A 21,170-nucleotide genomic window follows, 5' to 3' on the forward strand; every position below is an offset into this window, starting at 1 on the left:
AGGAGACGTGCAAATCTCCAGCCAGCAGAATGGGGCAAAGGAAGGCAAAATGGCAGACCATTAACATCACTGCTCCCCGCACCCCCAACCTCAATGGAATGAGCCAATGGAGGAGAAGCCATTCGAGGTCTGTTCAGAGGGGGATTCACATCTCCACATCAGAGGGGGATTGGCAGCTGCTGAGAAGGAAAAAAGCAGAAAAGGACAATGCAACCCCCCCCCCCCCCCCCCCCAGAGAGCAGCAAGAGACCAGCATAGTCAGATGACAGGGATGGCTACACTTTTTGAATGAGGATGAAAGTGGACATTGAAATAAGTAACACTAGAGAGTTGGAGGAGACCTGAGCTCCAGAACATTGCAAAAAAACGAGTTGACCAGTGCACCACAACCCCAAAATTTGGGCGGCACGCTGCTTCACAGCGCCAGGGACCTGGGTTTGATTCCTGGCTTGGGTCACTGGGTGGAGTTTGCACATTCTCCCCCAAGTCTGGGTTTCCTCTGGGTGCTTGGTTTCCTCCTACAGTCCAAAGATGTGTGGGTTAGGTGGTTTGGCCATTCTAAATAGCTCCTTTGTGTCAGGGGAGCTAGCTAAGGTAAATGCATGGGGTTATAAGAACTAGGAGCATGAGTAGGTCATCTGACCCCTCGAGACTGCTCCGTCATTCAATAAGATCATGGCTGATCTTTTCGTGGACTCAGCTCCCCTTACCCGCCCACTCACTATGACCCTTCATTCCTCTACTGTTCAAAAATTTATCTATCCTTGCCTTAAAAACATTCAATGAGGTAGCCTCAACTGCTTCACTGGGCAGAGAATTCCACAGATTCGCAACCCTTTGAGTGAAGAAGTTCCTCCTCAACTCAGTCCTAAATCTGCTTCCCTTTATTTTGAGGCCATGCCCCCTAGTTCTAGTTTCACCTGCCAGTGGAAACAACTTCCCTGCTTCTATCTTATCTATTCCCTTCATAACCTTGTATGTTTCAATAGATCTCCTCTCATTCTTCTGAATTCCAATGAATATAGTCCCAGCTATTCAGTCTCTCCTCATAAGCCAACCCCCTCAATCCCAGAATCAACCTAGTGAATCTCCTCTGCACCCCCTCCAGTGCCAGTATATCCTTTCTCAAGACCAAAGCTGTACACTACTCCAGGTGTGGCCTCACCCGTACCTTATGCAGCTGCAACAAAACCTCCCTGTTTTTAAACTCCATCGCTCTAGCAATGAAGGACAAAATTCCATTTGCCTTCTTAATTACCTGTTGCACCTGCAAACCAACTTCTTGTGATTCATGCACAAGGACACCCAAGTCCCTCTGCACAGCAGCATGCTGCAATTTTTTACCATGTAAATAATAGTCTGTTTTGCTGTTATTGCTACCAAAATGGATGACCTCACATTTACCAACATTACACTCCATCTGCCAGGCCCTTGCCTTGACTATCTATATCCCTTTGCAGACTTTCAGTGTCCTCTGCACACTTTGCTCTGCCACTCATCTTAGTATTATCTGCGAATTTTGACACTCTGCACTTGGTCCCCAACTCCAAATCATCTATGTAAATTGTAAACAATTGCAGTCCCAACATTGATCCTTGAGGCACACCACAAGCCAACCAGAAAAACACCCATTTATCCCCACTCTTTGCTTTCTGTTAGTTGATCAATCCTCTATCCATGCTAATACATTATCCGTAACACCGTGTACCTTTATCATATGCAACAGCTTTTGGTGCGGCACCTTATCAAATGCCTTCTGGAAATCCAGATACAATACATCCACAGGTTCCCCATTGCCACCGTGCACATAATGTTCTCAAAGAATTCCACCAAATTAGTCAAACATGACCTACCCTTCATGAACCCATGTTGCATCTTCCTAATGGGACAATTTATATCCAGATGTCTCGCTATTTCTTCCTTGATGATAGATTCAAGTATTTTCCCTACTACAGAAGTTTTTTTTAATACTTTTCCAATTCAATCAAATCAAATCCAGTTCAGAGTCTCAACAAGTTGAGACATTTCAGATCCAGGCTGACAAGACAGGGCGAGCGACCAAACCACCCTGTCCTGGGCCTGATCTACATGAGCCAAGCTGATTGGAGAAGGGGGAGGTTCCTCCTCCAAGACTTGAGCTCATTTGCATCTTAGCCAAAAGGCCGCGTTTAAAAAAAATTTTTTTTTATACTTTTCCAATTCAATCAAATCAAATCCAATTCAGAGTCTCAACAAGTTGAGACATTTCAGATCCAGGCTGACAAGACAGGACGGGAGACCAAAACCACCCTGTCCTGGGCCTGATCTACATGAGCCAAGCTGATTGGAGAAGGGGGAGGTTCCTCCTCCAAGACTTGAGCTCATTTGCATCCTAGCCAAAAGGTCGAGATGCCGCTTTTAAAAATTGCTTCATATGAAACACATGAAGCTTCAGTGTAACCTAATGACGTCAACCAAGTGCAGGCGATCCATACTACACTTGATCTTAGCCAAAAGGCCGAGAAGCGACCACGCGTTAATCTAATCGGCCTATAGTTACCTACCTTTTGTCTATCTCCTTTTTAAAACAGTGGTGCACATTCCAATCTGCAGGAACCACCTCAGAGTCCAGCGAATTTTGGTAAATTACCACTATTGAATTTACTATTTCCCTGCCATCTCTTTTAGTACCCTGGGATGCATTCCATCAGGGTCAGGAGACTTGTCTACCTTTAGCCCCATTAGCTTGCCCAACATTGTTTCTTTAGTGATAATAATAGTTTCTAGGTCTTCACCTGCCATAGCCGCCTTGTCCTCAATTTTTGGCATGTTATTGACGTCTTCCACTGTGAAGACTGACACAAAATACCTGTTCAATGCCTTGGTCATTTCCTCATTTCCAGTTATTACAATCCCCTTCTCATCCTTTAAAAGACCAATGTTTACTTTAGCCATTCTTTTTCATTTTATATATTTATAGAAACTTTTGCCATCTGTTTTTATATTCTGAGCCAGTTTACTCTTATAATCCACCTCACTTTTCTTTATAACTTTTTTTTGTGGCTTTCTGTTGACCTTTAAAGATTTCCCAATCCCTCAGTTTCTGACCAATCTTTGCCACTTTGTATGCATTTTTTTTCAATTTGACACCCTTCTTTATTTCATTGTAGATGGCTGATTATCTCATTTTCTATCGTCCTTCCTTATCACTGGTATATACTTTTGCTGAGCACTGTGAAAAATCGCTTTGAAAGTCCTCCACTGATCCTCAATTGTCCCACTATAAAGGTTTTGCTCCCAGTCAACTCCTCCCTCATCCCATTGTAGTCTCCTTTGTTTAAGCACAAGACACTGGTATTGGATTTTACCTTCTCATGCTCCATCTGTATTTTAAATTCAACCATATTGTGATCGCTTCTTCCGAGAGGATCCCTAACTGTAAGATCATTAATTATTCCTGCCTCATTACACAGGACCAAATCTAGGATAGCTTGCTTCCTCAAAGGTTCCATTACATACTGATTGAGGAAACTATCACGGATACATTCTATGATCTCCTCCTCAAGGCTGCCTTGACCAACCTGGTTTGACCAATTCACATGTAAATTAAAATCCCCCATGATAATTGCTGTACCATTTTTACATGCATCAGTTATTTCTTTGTTTATTTCTCACCCCACCATGATGTCATTATTTGGTGGCCTATAGGCTACGCCTATCAGTGACTTTTTCTCCTTACTATTTCTAATTTCCACCCAAATGGATTCAACCTTTTTTTTCCATACAACCTATATCATCTCTCACTACCACCCTGATATCATCCTTAAATATCAGAGCTATATCACCTCCCATACCTTCCTGTCTGTCCTTCCGAACACCCCTGGATACCCATGGATATTTAACTCTCCAGTCATGACCATCCTGCAGCCATGTCTCTGTAATGGCCACCAAATCATACTCAGTCACGATGATTTGTACCACCAACTCATTTACCTTCTATTGAATGCTACGGGCATTCAGATAAAGTGCCCTTATGCTAGTTTTTGTTCCTTCTTTTGAATACTAACATCTCCATTAATAACATCTCCTGAGTTCTCCTTTTAATTATTTTCCTGATTTTCGATGTATTTGAAACCTTTTCCCCACATGCTAACCTGCTGCTTTGCTTTCTATTAAACATTATACTTCCCATAGTTTTACTCTTCACCCCCCCACCACCCCCGCCCCAACTTACTAGTTTAAAGTCCTGTGACCATTCTATTTATCCTTTTCGCTGGAACACTGGTCCCAGATCGTTTCAGGTGAAGACCATCCCAACGGTACAGATCCCTCCTGTTCCAATACTGATGCCAATGCCCCATGAAATGGAACCCCTCTTTCCCGCACCATTCCTTTAGCCATGTGTTAACTTCCCCAATTTCCTCAACTCTATGCCAATTTGCACGTGGCTTGGGTAGTAATCCAGAGATTATAATCCTTGAGGACCTGTTCTTTAATTTAGTTCCTAGTGCTTGATATCCCCAAATAGGTCCTCTTTCCTCTGTTGTTTGTCCCAATGTGGACCACAACAACTGGATCGTCCCCCTCCCACTCCAATATCCTTTCAAGCCAGTCAGAGATGTCCCTCACCCTGGCACTGGGCAGGCAACATACCATGAGGGACTCACGATCTGGCTTACAAAGGATGCTATCAATCCCCCTAATTATAGAATCCCCTACAACTACCACTTACCTTTTTGCTCCCCCGTCTTGAATGGCCTCCTGTACCATGGCCAGCTCATCCTCCCTACAGCCCTTTTCCTCATCCACGCAGGGAGCAAGTACCTCATACCTGTTGGACAAGGTCAAGAGCTGAGACTCCTCAGTTCCTGAATTCAGGATCCCTCACTTGCAGTCACACCACTGACCGAATTAGAGGTACCTAATCTACTGGGGTGTGACCGCCTCCTGAAACAAAGTGTCCAGGTAACTCTCCCCCTCCCGTATGTGCCGCAGCATCTGAAGTTTTGACTCCAGCTCATCAATTCTGAGCCAAAGTTCTTTGAGCAACCAACACTTGCTGCAGATGTGGTCACTGCAGTTCGCGATGGGATCTGCCAGCTCCCACATCATACAAGTACAGCACATAATCTGCCCAACTATCTCTACTTAGTTCATTAGTTTTGTTTTTTTAGTTTTGCAATGTACTTTTTCAAATTTAGCACAGATTTTGCCAATCAGTTCACAACTTTCCTGTGACATCACTTTTCAGGTTTTTTTCCCCCCGGAAGTTCCCTGGAGGCTAGGCCGCGATCCCCGAGGTAAGTTAAATTTATACTCAGTGCTGCTGCTGCTCTGCCCTCTGACTGCTCCCTGGCGACTTTCCCTTCCTTGTGGTCCTCACCATGACATTTTTTTGGGTTAGACGAGGAGGTAGGGAAACACTGAAGTAGTGTTTGGGGTTTAACTATCCCTTTACAACAGCTCCTCCACAAACCACTTATGGGGACAGGGTCTGGGTGGGATTGCAGTTGGTGCAGACTCAATGGGCTGAATGGCCTCCTTCTGCATTGTAGGATTCTATGAAATAGACCAACACCTCCTGACTCTGGGAAATCGGGAGCAGCAGCACCCCTGGAGGCCAAGTATGGGAGTGATGGTTCCCACAGAGGAAGTGACACCACTTGGGTGAAGCAACCCCGATTTGGGGGTGAGGGGATTTCAGGACAATTCCTCAGCCCATCTAAAGTGAGACAATGGCCATACAGAAACTGACCAAAGGACTGGAACTGTCAAAGACAACAGGTCTGGTAAGTGATAAAACATGTTAAAACTGGAATGAAGGTTGCTTTCACCCGCTGCGATCGTTAGTCACCTTGCGAAAGTTAAAGCTGACCTGCTGTTTCTACAGGAGTGTGTAATACTGCACCACTCACAGTGTGATACCAAGGTTCATCAGTCTGGTCACGAGGAAATTACTCGTGTTCATTGCATCTGGGTATTATGCTGCAGGGGGTGGGGGAGGGGGGGGAGGGAGGGTGTGGGGGGGGGGGTGCAACTTCACCATGTCCAAAGTTCAGCTGGTGGGCAGGCACCTCCTTGTTACAGACATATTGTACAAGAAAGCTCGACTCCAGTTAATTAACATGCATGCCACATCCCAGAGTGGTGAGCAGTGAGCTTCCAATGCTGCTCGTCACTTACTGACGGGTCATTCTGAGAGGTCTAGTGATCCTTGTGTTAAATCACCACTCGTCAGCTCTTCCCCTCAAAGGGAAAATCAGCCTATCGTCATGTGGGACTATGGCGACTTTTTATTTGCCACAAAATCATAGAATCCCTACAGTGCAGAAGGAGGCCATTTGGCCCATTGAGTCTGCACCGACCACAATCCCACCCAAGTCATGTTCCGTAACCTCACGTACTTACCTTGCTAATCCCCTAACACTAGGATCAATTTAGCATGACCAATGAACCTACCCCGCACATCTTTGGAGTGTGGAAGGAAACCGGAGCACCCGGAGGAAACCCATGCAGACACGGGGAGAATGTGCAAACTCTAATTGACCGGTAATGACAGTGATAACATAAAAACAAAAAGGCAGAGGAACACCACTGGAGAACCAGCTGAGCGCCCAAACAGCCCAGGCTATAAACTAGTGAGCGGAGAAAAGAAAGAGGCAGCACGGGGCAGCACGGTAGCACAGTGGTTAGCACTGCTGCTTCACAGCTCCAGGGACCTGAGTTCGATTCCCGGCTTGGGTCACTGTCTGTGTGGACTTTGCACATTCTCCTCGTGTCTGCGTGGGTTTCCTCCGGGTGCTCCGGTTTCCTCCCACAGTCCAAAGATGTGTGGGTTAGGTTGATTGGCCATGCTAAAAATTGCCCTTAGTGTCCTGGGATGTGTAGGTTAGAGGGATTAGTGGGAAAATATATAGGGATATGGGGGTAGGGCCTGAGTGGGATTGTGGTCGGTGCAGACTCGATGGGCCAAATGGCCTCTTTCTGTACTGTAGGGTTTCTATGATTTCTATGAAGAGAGACAGCGAAGGAGAGAGAAGAAAGAGAATGAGACGGAAAAGAGAAACGTTCCCGTGTTGGTTCCTACACCTCGGCAGGGTGGGCAGTTGTACTCACATAAAGGGCCAGGGCACGTCCACCAATCTGGGGGGGGGGGGAGGGGGGGCGGGGGGTGGAAGCACCCAGGTTCCTGGGGCCACCGCGTATCTACTCACCTAGCTCCAACGGCAGCATCCCAACATGCACTATAAATGGTTGCCAGGTCTTATAGAACCGAGCAGTGAACTCATGTAACGTGCACCTCATCTTCTCTAGTTTAATGGTATCGACCACCTCCTTCATCCACTGTGAGTGCGTCGGAGGTGCACCTGATTTCCACCTAAACAGGAAAGGTCGTCTTGCCAGGAGTGTAGTGAAAGCTACAAAATCCGCTTGGAATTTCAGCAGCAGTGGATTTAAAGGCACGACCCCAAACAGGGCAGTCTGGGGAGGATGCACTCATGTCCTGATCTAGCGTGGCCGCAATCGTCTCAAATATCGTTGTCCAGTAGTTATACAGTGATGGGCAAGCCCAGAACATATGTAAGAGCGTGGCGGGAACTTGCCTGGGTACATTCGAGAGAGTCTAACCCCAGTTAGATATGCTCTGTGAAGGAGTTTACATTGTATCACAGCCAGCTTGGCACATATTGTGGAGGTGTACTCAATGCAGCACCATGTCCCAATCCTCCTCCGAGACTTCCTCCCCAAGATCCAGACTTGCTTTTTCAGCAATCTGTTCTATTCACCCACTGCTGCTTTGTCTATAACCAGCAGCCTACATGTCGATTCTGCAGCAGCATAATTCATCTTAATTGCTGGAATGTTTGTTTTAATCTGGACTAAAGCAGTGTAGGTAACTTGCGAAAGTTAAAGCTGATCTGCTGTTTGTACAGGAGTGTGTGATAATACCAGGGCCCATCAGTCTGGTGAGGAGAGAATGACTTGCGTTTGGGTATTATGCAGCGGGGGGTGGGGGGGGGGGTACAACTTCACCATGTCCACCATGTTGTTTTAGTGTTTTCCCCTGGGTGTTTTCTGAGTGAATCTTGATTAGGTCGATTGACAGGAAAAATAATGTGACTGGGTGGGATTAGGCTTACACAGAGAAATAAGCTCCATTCTGCTTGGAATTGTGAGAGAAGTGCCTCTTTTTCTCTGGATGTGGAGACTGGGACCTGCTAGGAAATAAGTCTTTTTCTCTGGAGGCTGCTATATAGGAGTCTTTCTGTACTTGTCCAGATGAGTTAAAAGGCTGGAAATCTAGCATCCATGTGAGCCAATATTTTTTTTGCATGCTAACTTATTCTGAAGAGGGATTTATGTCTGTGAGGTTATTGCTTACATTGGAATTAGATAGCTAGCTGTTAAGAATTATACCTTGTCATAATTAAGTGTTTAAGTTGACTATCATAGAGCAGTCTCCAGAGAGAGATCTAACTTCAAACAGCAGAACTTCAGAAAAAGAGACCTATTTTTGAGCAATCCAAACTTCAGAGAGGGAAAGAGACAGACCGAGAGCTATTTCTTGTAACTAAGATTCCAAACAGAAACTGAGTTGGGTTTCTCTCCTGCAAGCCGAGCCTTGCCCAGTCATATGACCTTACTTGTCAATGAAGCCCCGCTCTGAAAAGCCTCAGGGGAAAACACTAATCTAACTCTGCATTAGTCCAGACTAAAACAAACATTCTCGCAATTATGCTGCTGAAGTAACAACAGGGGATGCCGGCTGTAGACAAAGCGACATGGAAAAAGTGACTGCTTAAGAAAACGATCCAGCACAACAAATATGATAAAGGCACAATGTTGTCACCGGGATCTAGACCCAGGTCCCCAGAGCATTACTCGAGGTCTCTAGATTACTAATCCAATGACAATACCACTACGCCACCTCTTCCCGACATATAACAACTTCTTTAGCTTTGTCATTAAAGTCAGGACATAGTTAACTTCCTGCATGGATGTAAAGCTGATGTTGCCCTTGAGGGTTGTTTAGTGGTAAAAGCGCAAGTCGGCAGGTGAGCATGGGGCAGGTAAATCTATCAAATTGCATCTTGGTCTCTGGGGAAAATGTGATTGGCATTGCACTTTCCTGTTACGACAATTTGAAACTGTAATGTTTGTTTTAAATACTTTATGAATAGAGTATGGTTTGCAAAAATAAATGGACAGTGTCTGTATTATAGGCAGCATTCCCTCCGTCAGTTAAAGCCAGAGTCCGCCTCACAACCTATGAGCATCCCTGACCCCCATTCCACCCCCATCCCCATGAACGTTAACCTGAATTCTCCCAAGAACCTCCTCCGATTCTCCTCGATAACCTCCTCATGGCCCTGGAAACTTGCCCTGGAGACGTCAATCACACATTTTCACCACTCCAAAACCTTCCTCATCAATCTCCGATTTTATTTGATTTATTATTCATAGAATCGTAGAAACCCTACAGTGCAGAAGGAGGCCATTTGGACCATCGAGTCCAAAGATGTGCGGGTTAGGTTGATTGGCCATGCTAAAATTGCCCCTTAGTGTCCTGGGATGCGTAGATTAGAGGGATTAGCAGGTAAAAGATGTAGGGATATGGGGGTAGGGCCTGGGTGGGATTGTGGTCGGTGCAGACTCGATGGGCCGAATGGCGTCTTTCTGTACTGTAGGGTTTCTATGTTTTTATGAGTCTGCAGTAACAACAATCCCACCCAGGCCCTATCCCCGTAATCTCACACATTTACCCCGCTAATCCCTCTAACCTATGCATCCCGGGACACTTGCGGACAATTTAGCATAGCCAATGCACCTAACCAGCACATCTTTGGACTGTGGGAGGAAACCGGAGCACGCGGAGGAAACCCATGCAGACACGGGGAGAACATGCAAACTCCACACAGTGACCCAAGCCGGGAATCGAGCCAGGTCCCTGGAGCTGTGAGGCAGCAGTGCTAACCACTGTGCCACCCATATTGTCACATGCAATTATATACAGCGAAAAGTATTGTTTCCTGTGTGCTATACGGACAAAGCATGCCATTCATAGAGTACAAAGGGGAGGAGGAAAGGAGAGGGTGCAGAATGTAGTGTCACAGAATTATCAACTTACTCTAAGATAGGTCCATTCAAAGGTCTGTTGGCAGCAGGGAAGAAGCTGTTTCGAGTCGGTTGGCACGTGACCTGAAAAGTTTGTGTCTTTTTCTCAACAGAAGTAGGTGGAAAAGAGTATGTTCCGGGTGCATGGGATTATGCAGGCTTACTCTCTCTCTCTCCCTCTCCCCCCGAGTTTCTGAAAAGTTAAATCTTTCCTTCCTGAAATAGTTGGAGAGGAAAAGGCTTTTCTTTCCAAAACACAAAGTTTGAAGGACAAATTGCAGAAGGTTGTTCACTTCCTTTTAAGGGAAATATGTAAATAGATAGGGTGGTGATTATCAACATTCCTCTCACTAAAGAGGAACAATCAAACATTAATCGGAATAATACAGAAGGATTGAACGGCCTTGATAAAGAAGATTCTCAATAAAGCGAGAACCTGGAGTTTGAAACGGAGTAAGTATGACTGTAAGATGTAGTGTTTGATGCCGGCTGGCCGTGTGTGAGGATGTTCAAGCATACTTACCTGGCAGGGGTGAAACCATGATCATGAAGGTGGTTCGCCCAGGACGAGGCTAGCCCATTGCACTTCGGGTGTGCTGACGCCTGCGATGTCCCCAAATGCGGGATACTCGACTGCAAAATTTGTGGTAGTGGGGGACTGCGTTCGCGCTAACCCCTGATTTCATAATCAAAGATAGAGTTTGGCGTATTTTTTCTTTCTGAAGAGAGCCCGCTGGTTTGTAATGTCATGAGCGACTTTTGCAGCCCAATCGATTTGGTTCCGACGAGTTATAATCTGCAGCCTTTTGTTTTTAGCTTCTCATAAATATTCACCCACTTTTTAGAGAATGTGCTTTCTGTCATTTTTCATTCAGGCTCACACCTCTGCAGATGATTTCCTCTGCTTGTGTGCTGGCCTTCAGCAGGCACAGGATGCTATTGTATCATTTTTTAAATCATGAATTGGAGAGACTTAGAGAAGAAGATGCTGTTGGACTTTTTTCAAAAAATTCATTCATCCAGAAACAAATGATTCCCCCAGCTGCTTCGAAAATTACTTTTGGAACTTTACACCCTGGGATATACTCGATTGCAAAATTTATGGAGGTGGGGAACTGCATGAATACAAAATAGAGGTTGATCATTTTCTAACGGACGGTGCTGTTGTAGGTCATTTTCTCTGAAAGCCCTCGAAATACATTTGATTTCGTAGAATCCTTACAGTACAGAAGGAGGCCGTACGGCCCAAGTCTGTACCAACCACAATCCCACCCAGGCCCCACTCCTGTAACTCCACGCATTTACCCTGCTAATCCCCCTGATACTCGGGTCAATTTAGCATGGCCAATCAACCTAACCCGCACAATTTGGACTGGGGGAAGAAACAAGTGCACCCGGAGGAAACCCATGCAGACACGGGAAGAAAGTGGAAACTCCACACAGACAGTGACCTGAAGGCCGGAATACACAGTGAAAAGTATTGCCTCTTGCATGCTGTACAGACAAAACATGGCGTGCATAGAGAAGGAGATGAGAGAGTGCCGAATGTAGTATTACAGTCATAGCTAGGGTGTGGAGAAAGATCAACTTAATGCGAGTTACGTCCATTCAAAAGTCTGATGGTAGAAGGGTAGATGGTTTTGAGTCAGTTGGTACGTGACCTCAAATTTTTGTATCTTTTTCTCAACAGAAGTAGGTGACCTGGCTTGGCTGGTGGTGAGAAGGGCACTCCCCGTCAGATCCTTTGTGCACGCTCGAGGTCTCAACATCACCGCACGCTGCCCTCGAAGCGGCTGCGGGGGTGATGAGGCGGTCGCACACCTCCTTGTGGAATGTGCCTTTGCAAAGAAAAGCGGTTTGTCCCGAGCAGTTCGGTGACGCAGGGCTCTGTGCTCTACGGGCTGTTTGCGGGGACGCACACCGAGACAAATATCAACTGCTGCTGGAGGGTCATCAACTCGGTGAAGGATGCACTTTGGTCCGCCCAAAACACGCTGATCTTCCAGTTGAAAGATTTGTCCTCGACCGAGTGTTGCAGACTGGCACATTCCAAGGTCCAGGACTACGTGCTGAGGGACGCGCTCAAACTTGGGGCAGCCAGCGCAAAGGCACAATGGGGAAAGGCCACCGTGTAAAGCCTTTCAATCGAGGCAGACCGAGGGCCCGGTAACTGTAGAATGCCCTCGGCCTGCGTAACTGTGTGCCAATCTGAAAAATAACAGCACTCTGATGTATGTATATAGTTTTTAAGTACTGAAATGTAATTAATGTAATGTGGTGTAAATAAGCATAGTATTGTACTGTAAAAATGGTTCTTTTTTTGCACTGTTTGTAATTTTTGAGTCTGTCGTTTTGCAATGGTTTATTTGAGAGTTTTTTAAAAAAAGTAGCCGGAAGAGAGAATGTTCCGGGTGCATGGGATTATGCAGGCTCACTCTCCCTCCTAGTTTCTGAAAAGTTAAATCTTTCCTTCCTGAAATAGTTGGAGAGGAAAAGGCTTTTCTTTCCAAAACACAAAGTTTGAAGGACAAATTGCAGAAGGTTGTTCACTTCCTTTTAAGGGAAATATGTAAATAGATAGGGTGGTGATTATCAACATTCCTCTCACTAAAGAGGAACAATCAAACATTAATCGGAATAATACAGATGGAATGAACGGCCTTGATAAAGAAGATTCTCAATAAAGCGAGAACCTGGAGTTTGAAACGGAGCAAGTATGACTGTAAGATGTAGTGTTTGATGCCGGCTGGCCGTGTGTGAGGATGCTCAAGCATACTTACCTGGCAGGGGTGAAACCATGATCATGAAGGTGGTTCGCCCAGGACGAGGCTAGCCCATTGCACTTCGGGTGTGCTGACGCCTGCGATGTCCCCAAATGCGGGATACTCGACTGCAAAATTTGTGGTAGTGGGGGACTGCGTTCGCGCTAACCCCTGATTTCATAATCAAAGATAGAGTTTGGCGTATTTCTTCTTTCTGAAGAGCCCGCTGGTTTGTAATGTCATGAGCGACTTTTGCAGCCCAATCGATTTGGTTCCGACGAGTTATAATCTGCAGCCTTTTGTTTTTAGCTTCTCATAAATATTCACCCACTTTTTAGAGAATGTGCTTTCTGTCATTTTTCATTCACGCTCACACCTCTGCAGATGATTTCCTCTGCTTGTGTGCTGGCCTTCAGCAGGCACAGGATGATATTGTATCATTTTTAAAATCATGAATGGGAGAGACTGAGAGAAGAAGATGCTATTGACCTTTTTCAAAAGATTCATTCATCCAGAAACAAATGATTCCCCCAGCTGCTTCGAAAATTACTTTTGGAACTTTACACCCTGGGATATACTCGATTGCAAAATTTATGGAGGTGGGGAACTGCATGAATACAAAATAGAGGTTGATCATTTTCTAACGGACGGTGCTGTTGTAGGTCATTTTCTCTGAAAGCCCTCGAAATACATTTGATTTCGTAGAATCCTTACAGTACAGAAGGAGGCCGTACGGCCCAAGTCTGTACCAACCACAATCCCACCCAGGCCCCACTCCTGTAACTCCACGCATTTACCCTGCTAATCCCCCTGATACTCGGGTCAATTTAGCATGGCCAATCAACCTAACCCGCACAATTTGGACTGGGGGAAGAAACAAGTGCACCCGGAGGAAACCCATGCAGACACGGGAAGAAAGTGGAAACTCCACACAGGCAGTGACCTGAAGGCCGGAATACACAGTGTAAAGTATTGCCTCTTGCATGCTGTACAGACAAAACATGCCGTGCATAGAGAAGGAGATGAGAGAGTGCCGAATGTAGTATTACAGTCATAGCTAGGGTGTAGAGAAAGATCAACTTAATGCGGGTTAGGTCCATTCAAAAGTCTGATGGTAGAAGGGTAGATGGTTTTGAGTCGGTTGGTACGTGACCTCAAATTTTTGTATCTTTTTCTCAACAGAAGTAGGTGACCTGGCTTGGCTGGTGGTGAGAAGGGCACTCCCCGTCAGATCCTTTGTGCACGCTCGAGGTCTCAACATCACCGCACGCTGCCCTCGAAGCGGCTGCGGGGGTGATGAGGCGGTCGCACACCTCCTTGTGGAATGTGCCTTTGCAAAGAAGGTCTGGAGTGAGATGCAGTGGTATTTGTCGCGGTTCGTCCCGAGCAGTTCGGTGACGCAGGGCTCTGTGCTCTACGGGCTGTTTGCGGGGACGCACACCGAGACAAATATCAACTGCTGCTGGAGGGTCATCAACTCGGTGAAGGATGCACTTTGGTCCGCCCAAAACACGCTGATCTTCCAGTTGAAAGATTTGTCCTCGACCGAGTGTTGCAGACTGGCACATTCCAAGGTCCAGGACTACGTGCTGAGGGACGCGCTCAAACTTGGGGCAGCCAGCGCAAAGGCACAATGGGGAAAGGCCACCGTGTAAAGCCTTTCAATCGAGGCAGACCGAGGGCCCGGTAACTGTAGAATGCCCTCGGCCTGCGTAACTGTGTGCCAATCTGAAAAATAACAGCACTCTGATGTATGTATATAGTTTTTAAGTACTGAAATGTAATTAATGTAATGTGGTGTAAATAAGCATAGTATTGTACTGTAAAAATGGTTCTTTTTTTGCACTGTTTGTAATTTTTGAGTCTGTCGTTTTGCAATGGTTTATTTGAGAGTTTTTTAAAAAAAGTAGCCGGAAGAGAGAATGTTCCGGGTGCATGGGATTATGCAGGCTCACTCTCCCTCCTAGTTTCTGAAAAGTTAAATCTTTCCTTCCTGAAATAGTTGGAGAGGAAAAGGCTTTTCTTTCCAAAACACAAAGTTTGAAGGACAAATTGCAGAAGGTTGTTCACTTCCTTTTAAGGGAAATATGTAAATAGATAGGGTGGTGATTATCAACATTCCTCTCACTAAAGAGGAACAATCAAACATTAATCGGAATAATACAGATGGAATGAACGGCCTTGATAAAGAAGATTCTCAATAAAGCGAGAACCTGGAGTTTGAAACGGAGCAAGTATGACTGTAAGATGTAGTGTTTGATGCCGGCTGGCCGTGTGTGAGGATGCTCAAGCATACTTACCTGGCAGGGGTGAAACCATGATCATGAAGGTGGTTCGCCCAGGACGAGGCTAGCCCATTGCACTTCGGGTGTGCTGACGCCTGCGATGTCCCCAAATGCGGGATACTCGACTGCAAAATTTGTGGTAGTGGGGGACTGCGTTCGCGCTAACCCCTGATTTCATAATCAAAGATAGAGTTTGGCGTATTTCTTCTTTCTGAAGAGCCCGCTGGTTTGTAATGTCATGAGCGACTTTTGCAGCCCAATCGATTTGGTTCCGACGAGTTATAATCTGCAGCCTTTTGTTTTTAGCTTCTCATAAATATTCACCCACTTTTTAGAGAATGTGCTTTCTGTCATTTTTCATTCACGCTCACACCTCTGCAGATGATTTCCTCTGCTTGTGTGCTGGCCTTCAGCAGGCACAGGATGATATTGTATCATTTTTAAAATCATGAATGGGAGAGACTGAGAGAAGAAGATGCTATTGACCTTTTTCAAAAGATTCATTCATCCAGAAACAAATGATTCCCCCAGCTGCTTCGAAAATTACTTTTGGAACTTTACACCCTGGGATATACTCGATTGCAAAATTTATGGAGGTGGGGAACTGCATGAATACAAAATAGAGGTTGATCATTTTCTAACGGACGGTGCTGTTGTAGGTCATTTTCTCTGAAAGCCCTCGAAATACATTTGATTTCGTAGAATCCTTACAGTACAGAAGGAGGCCGTACGGCCCAAGTCTGTACCAACCACAATCCCACCCAGGCCCCACTCCTGTAACTCCACGCATTTACCCTGCTAATCCCCCTGACACTCGGGTCAATTTAGCATGGCCAATCAACCTAACCCGCACAATTTGGACTGGGGGAAGAAACAAGTGCACCCGGAGGAAACCCATGCAGACACGGGAAGAAAGTGGAAACTCCACACAGACAGTGACCTGAAGGCCGGAATACACAGTGAAAAGTATTGCCTCTTGCATGCTGTACAGACAAAACATGCCGTGCATAGAGAAGGAGATGAGAGAGTGCCGAATGGAGTATTACAGTCATAGCTAGGGTGTAGAGAAAGATCAACTTAATGCGAGTTAGGTCCATTCAAAAGTCTGATGGTAGAAGGGTAGATGGTTTTGAGTCGGTTGGTACGTGACCTCAAATTTTTGTATCTTTTTCTCAACAGAAATAGGTGACCTGGCTTGGCTGGTGGTGAGAAGGGCACTCCCCGTCAGATCCTTTGTGCACGATCGAGGTCTCAACATCACCGCACGCTGCCCTCGAAGCGGCTGCGGGGGTGATGAGGCGGTTGCACACCTCCTTGTGGAATGTGCCTTTGCAAAGAAGGTCTGGAGTGAGATGTAGTGGTATTTGTCGCGGTTCGTCCCGAGCAGTTCGGTGACGCAGGACTCTGTGCTCTACGGGCTGTTTGCGGGGACGCACACCGAGACAAATATCAACTGCTGCTGGAGGGTCATCAACTCGGTGAAGGATGCACTTTGGTCCGCCCAAAACACGCTGATCTTCCAGTTGAAAGATTTGTCCTCGACCGAGTGTTGCAGACTGGCACATTCCAAGGTCCAGGACTACGTGCTGAGGGACGCGCTCAAGCTTGGGGCAGCCAGCGCAAAGGCACAATGGGGAAAGGCCACCGTGTAAAGCCTTTCAACCGAGGCAGACAGAGGGGCCGGTAACTGTAGAATGCCCTCGGCCTGCGTAACTGTGTGCCAATCTGAAAAATAACAGCACTCTGATGTATGTATATAGTTTTTAAGTACTGAAATGTAATTAATGTAGTGTAAATAAGCATAGTATTGTACTGTAAAAATGGTTCTTTTTTTGCACTGTTTGTAATTTTTGAGTCTGTCGTTTTGCAATGGTTTATTTGAGAGTTTTTTTAAAAAAGTAGCCGGAAGAGAGAATGTTCCGGGTGCATGGGATTATGCAGGCTCACTCTCCCTCCTAGTTTCTGAAAAGTTAAATCTTTCCTTCCTGAAATAGTTGGAGAGGAAAAGGCTTTTCTTTCCAAAACACAAAGTTTGAAGGACAAATTGCAGAAGGTTGTTCACTTCCTTTTAAGGGAAATATGTAAATAGATAGGGTGGTGATTATCAACATTCCTCTCACTAAAGAGGAACAATCAAACATTAATCGGAATAATACAGAAGGATTGAACGGCCTTGATAAAGAAGATTCTCAATAAAGCGAGAACCTGGAGTTTGAAACGGAGCAAGTATGACTGTAAGATGTAGTGTTTGATGCCGGCTGGCCGTGTGTGAGGATGCTCAAGCATACTTACCTGGCAGGGGTGAAACCATGATCATGAAGGTGGTTCGCCCAGGACGAGGCTAGCCCATTGCACTTCGGGTGTGCTGACGCCTGCGATGTCCCCAAATGCGGGATACTCGACTGCAAAATTTGTGGTAGTGGGGGACTGCGTTCGCGCTAACCCCTGATTTCATAATCAAAGATAGAGTTTGGCGTATTTCTTCTTTCTGAAGAGCCCGCTGGTTTGTAATGTCATGAGCGACTTTTGCAGCCCAATCGATTTGGTTCCGACGAGTTATAATCTGCAGCCTTTTGTTTTTAGCTTCTCATAAATATTCACCCACTTTTTAGAGAATGTGCTTTCTGTCATTTTTCATTCACGCTCACACCTCTGCAGATGATTTCCTCTGCTTGTGTGCTGGCCTTCAGCAGGCACAGGATGATATTGTATCATTTTTAAAATCATGAATGGGAGAGACTGAGAGAAGAAGATGCTATTGACCTTTTTCAAAAGATTCATTCATCCAGAAACAAATGATTCCCCCAGCTGCTTCGAAAATTACTTTTGGAACTTTACACCCTGGGATATACTCGATTGCAAAATTTATGGAGGTGGGGAACTGCATGAATACAAAATAGAGGTTGATCATTTTCTAACGGACGGTGCTGTTGTAGGTCATTTTCTCTGAAAGCCCTCGAAATACATTTGATTTCGTAGAATCCTTACAGTACAGAAGGAGGCCGTACGGCCCAAGTCTGTACCAACCACAATCCCACCCAGGCCCCACTCCTGTAACTCCACGCATTTACCCTGCTAATCCCCCTGATACTCGGGTCAATTTAGCATGGCCAATCAACCTAACCCGCACAATTTGGACTGGGGGAAGAAACAAGTGCACCCGGAGGAAACCCATGCAGACACGGGAAGAAAGTGGAAACTCCACACAGGCAGTGACCTGAAGGCCGGAATACACAGTGTAAAGTATTGCCTCTTGCATGCTGTACAGACAAAACATGCCGTGCATAGAGAAGGAGATGAGAGAGTGCCGAATGTCGTATTACAGTCATAGCTAGGGTGTAGAGAAAGATCAACTTAATGCGGGTTAGGTCCATTCAAAAGTCTGATGGTAGAAGGGTAGATGGTTTTGAGTCGGTTGGTACGTGACCTCAAATTTTTGTATCTTTTTCTCAACAGAAGTAGGTGACCTGGCTTGGCTGGTGGTGAGAAGGGCACTCCCCGTCAGATCCTTTGTGCACGCTCGAGGTCTCAACATCACCGCACGCTGCCCTCGAAGCGGCTGCGGGGGTGATGAGGCGGTCGCACACCTCCTTGTGGAATGTGCCTTTGCAAAGAAAAGCGGTTTGTCCCGAGCAGTTCGGTGACGCAGGGCTCTGTGCTCTACGGGCTGTTTGCGGGGACGCACACCGAGACAAATATCAACTGCTGCTGGAGGGTCATCAACTCGGTGAAGGATGCACTTTGGTCCGCCCAAAACACGCTGATCTTCCAGTTGAAAGATTTGTCCTCGACCGAGTGTTGCAGACTGGCACATTCCAAGGTCCAGGACTACGTGCTGAGGGACGCGCTCAAACTTGGGGCAGCCAGCGCAAAGGCACAATGGGGAAAGGCCACCGTGTAAAGCCTTTCAATCGAGGCAGACCGAGGGCCCGGTAACTGTAGAATGCCCTCGGCCTGCGTAACTGTGTGCCAATCTGAAAAATAACAGCACTCTGATGTATGTATATAGTTTTTAAGTACTGAAATGTAATTAATGTAATGTGGTGTAAATAAGCATAGTATTGTACTGTAAAAATGGTTCTTTTTTTGCACTGTTTGTAATTTTTGAGTCTGTCGTTTTGCAATGGTTTATTTGAGAGTTTTTTAAAAAAAGTAGCCGGAAGAGAGAATGTTCCGGGTGCATGGGATTATGCAGGCTCACTCTCCCTCCTAGTTTCTGAAAAGTTAAATCTTTCCTTCCTGAAATAGTTGGAGAGGAAAAGGCTTTTCTTTCCAAAACACAAAGTTTGAAGGACAAATTGCAGAAGGTTGTTCACTTCCTTTTAAGGGAAATATGTAAATAGATAGGGTGGTGATTATCAACATTCCTCTCACTAAAGAGGAACAATCAAACATTAATCGGAATAATACAGATGGAATGAACGGCCTTGATAAAGAAGATTCTCAATAAAGCGAGAACCTGGAGTTTGAAACGGAGCAAGTATGACTGTAAGATGTAGTGTTTGATGCCGGCTGGCCGTGTGTGAGGATGCTCAAGCATACTTACCTGGCAGGGGTGAAACCATGATCATGAAGGTGGTTCGCCCAGGACGAGGCTAGCCCATTGCACTTCGGGTGTGCTGACGCCTGCGATGTCCCCAAATGCGGGATACTCGACTGCAAAATTTGTGGTAGTGGGGGACTGCGTTCGCGCTAACCCCTGATTTCATAATCAAAGATAGAGTTTGGCGTATTTCTTCTTTCTGAAGAGCCCGCTGGTTTGTAATGTCATGAGCGACTTTTGCAGCCCAATCGATTTGGTTCCGACGAGTTATAATCTGCAGCCTTTTGTTTTTAGCTTCTCATAAATATTCACCCACTTTTTAGAGAATGTGCTTTCTGTCATTTTTCATTCACGCTCACACCTCTGCAGATGATTTCCTCTGCTTGTGTGCTGGCCTTCAGCAGGCACAGGATGATATTGTATCATTTTTAAAATCATGAATGGGAGAGACTGAGAGAAGAAGATGCTATTGACCTTTTTCAAAAGATTCATTCATCCAGAAACAAATGATTCCCCCAGCTGCTTCGAAAATTACTTTTGGAACTTTACACCCTGGGATATACTCGATTGCAAAATTTATGGAGGTGGGGAACTGCATGAATACAAAATAGAGGTTGATCATTTTCTAACGGACGGTGCTGTTGTAGGTCATTTTCTCTGAAAGCCCTCGAAATACATTTGATTTCGTAGAATCCTTACAGTACAGAAGGAGGCCGTACGGCCCAAGTCTGTACCAACCACAATCCCACCCAGGCCCCACTCCTGTAACTCCACGCATTTACCCTGCTAATCCCCCTGATACTCGGGTCAATTTAGCATGGCCAATCAACCTAACCCGCACAATTTGGACTGGGGGAAGAAACAAGTGCACCCGGAGGAAACCCATGCAGACACGGGAAGAAAGTGGAAACTCCACACAGGCAGTGACCTGAAGGCCGGAATACACAGTGTAAAGTATTGCCTCTTGCATGCTGTACAGACAAAACATGCCGTGCATAGAGAAGGAGATGAGAGAGTGCCGAATGTAGTATTACAGTCATAGCTAGGGTGTAGAGAAAGATCAACTTAATGCGGGTTAGGTCCATTCAAAAGTCTGATGGTAGAAGGGTAGATGGTTTTGAGTCGGTTGGTACGTGACCTCAAATTTTTGTATCTTTTTCTCAACAGAAGTAGGTGACCTGGCTTGGCTGGTGGTGAGAAGGGCACTCCCCGTCAGATCCTTTGTGCACGCTCGAGGTCTCAACATCACCGCACGCTGCCCTCGAAGCGGCTGCGGGGGTGATGAGGCGGTCGCACACCTCCTTGTGGAATGTGCCTTTGCAAAGAAGGTCTGGAGTGAGATGCAGTGGTATTTGTCGCGGTTCGTCCCGAGCAGTTCGGTGACGCAGGGCTCTGTGCTCTACGGGCTGTTTGCGGGGACGCACACCGAGACAAATATCAACTGCTGCTGGAGGGTCATCAACTCGGTGAAGGATGCACTTTGGT

At 45.9% G+C, this 21,170-nt stretch overlaps 1 protein-coding gene, 1 long non-coding RNA gene and 5 other non-coding genes across 7 annotated transcripts in view; all 7 read left to right on the forward strand.

Moving 5' to 3' along the window:
• LOC144496867 (uncharacterized) overlaps window positions 1-21,170 on the forward strand; it is an 825,626-nt gene that overhangs the window by 48,869 nt on the left and 755,587 nt on the right. The window lies entirely within an intron of this gene.
• Window positions 1-21,170, forward strand: part of LOC144497480 (caspase-9-like) — a 40,678-nt gene that overhangs the window by 2,571 nt on the left and 16,937 nt on the right. Inside the window, exon 2 of the mRNA XM_078218816.1 lies at window positions 5,231-5,279. Coding sequence (XP_078074942.1) covers window positions 5,231-5,279 — 49 coding nt within the window. The remainder of the gene's footprint in view (window positions 1-5,230; window positions 5,280-21,170) is intronic.
• Window positions 10,611-10,774, forward strand: LOC144498137 (U1 spliceosomal RNA). The gene has a single exon (XR_013498670.1). It is a non-coding gene; the product is annotated as a U1 spliceosomal RNA (small nuclear RNA).
• On the forward strand, window positions 12,868-13,031 carry LOC144498138 (U1 spliceosomal RNA). Its single transcript, XR_013498671.1, has one exon. It is a non-coding gene; the product is annotated as a U1 spliceosomal RNA (small nuclear RNA).
• On the forward strand, window positions 15,150-15,313 carry LOC144498139 (U1 spliceosomal RNA). The gene has a single exon (XR_013498672.1). It is a non-coding gene; the product is annotated as a U1 spliceosomal RNA (small nuclear RNA).
• LOC144498140 (U1 spliceosomal RNA) lies at window positions 17,427-17,590 on the forward strand. Its single transcript, XR_013498673.1, has one exon. It is a non-coding gene; the product is annotated as a U1 spliceosomal RNA (small nuclear RNA).
• LOC144498141 (U1 spliceosomal RNA) lies at window positions 19,681-19,844 on the forward strand. The gene has a single exon (XR_013498674.1). It is a non-coding gene; the product is annotated as a U1 spliceosomal RNA (small nuclear RNA).

Source organism: Mustelus asterias, chromosome 8, assembly GCF_964213995.1.
Source record: "Mustelus asterias chromosome 8, sMusAst1.hap1.1, whole genome shotgun sequence".
Lineage (NCBI taxonomy): Eukaryota > Metazoa > Chordata > Chondrichthyes > Carcharhiniformes > Triakidae > Mustelus > Mustelus asterias.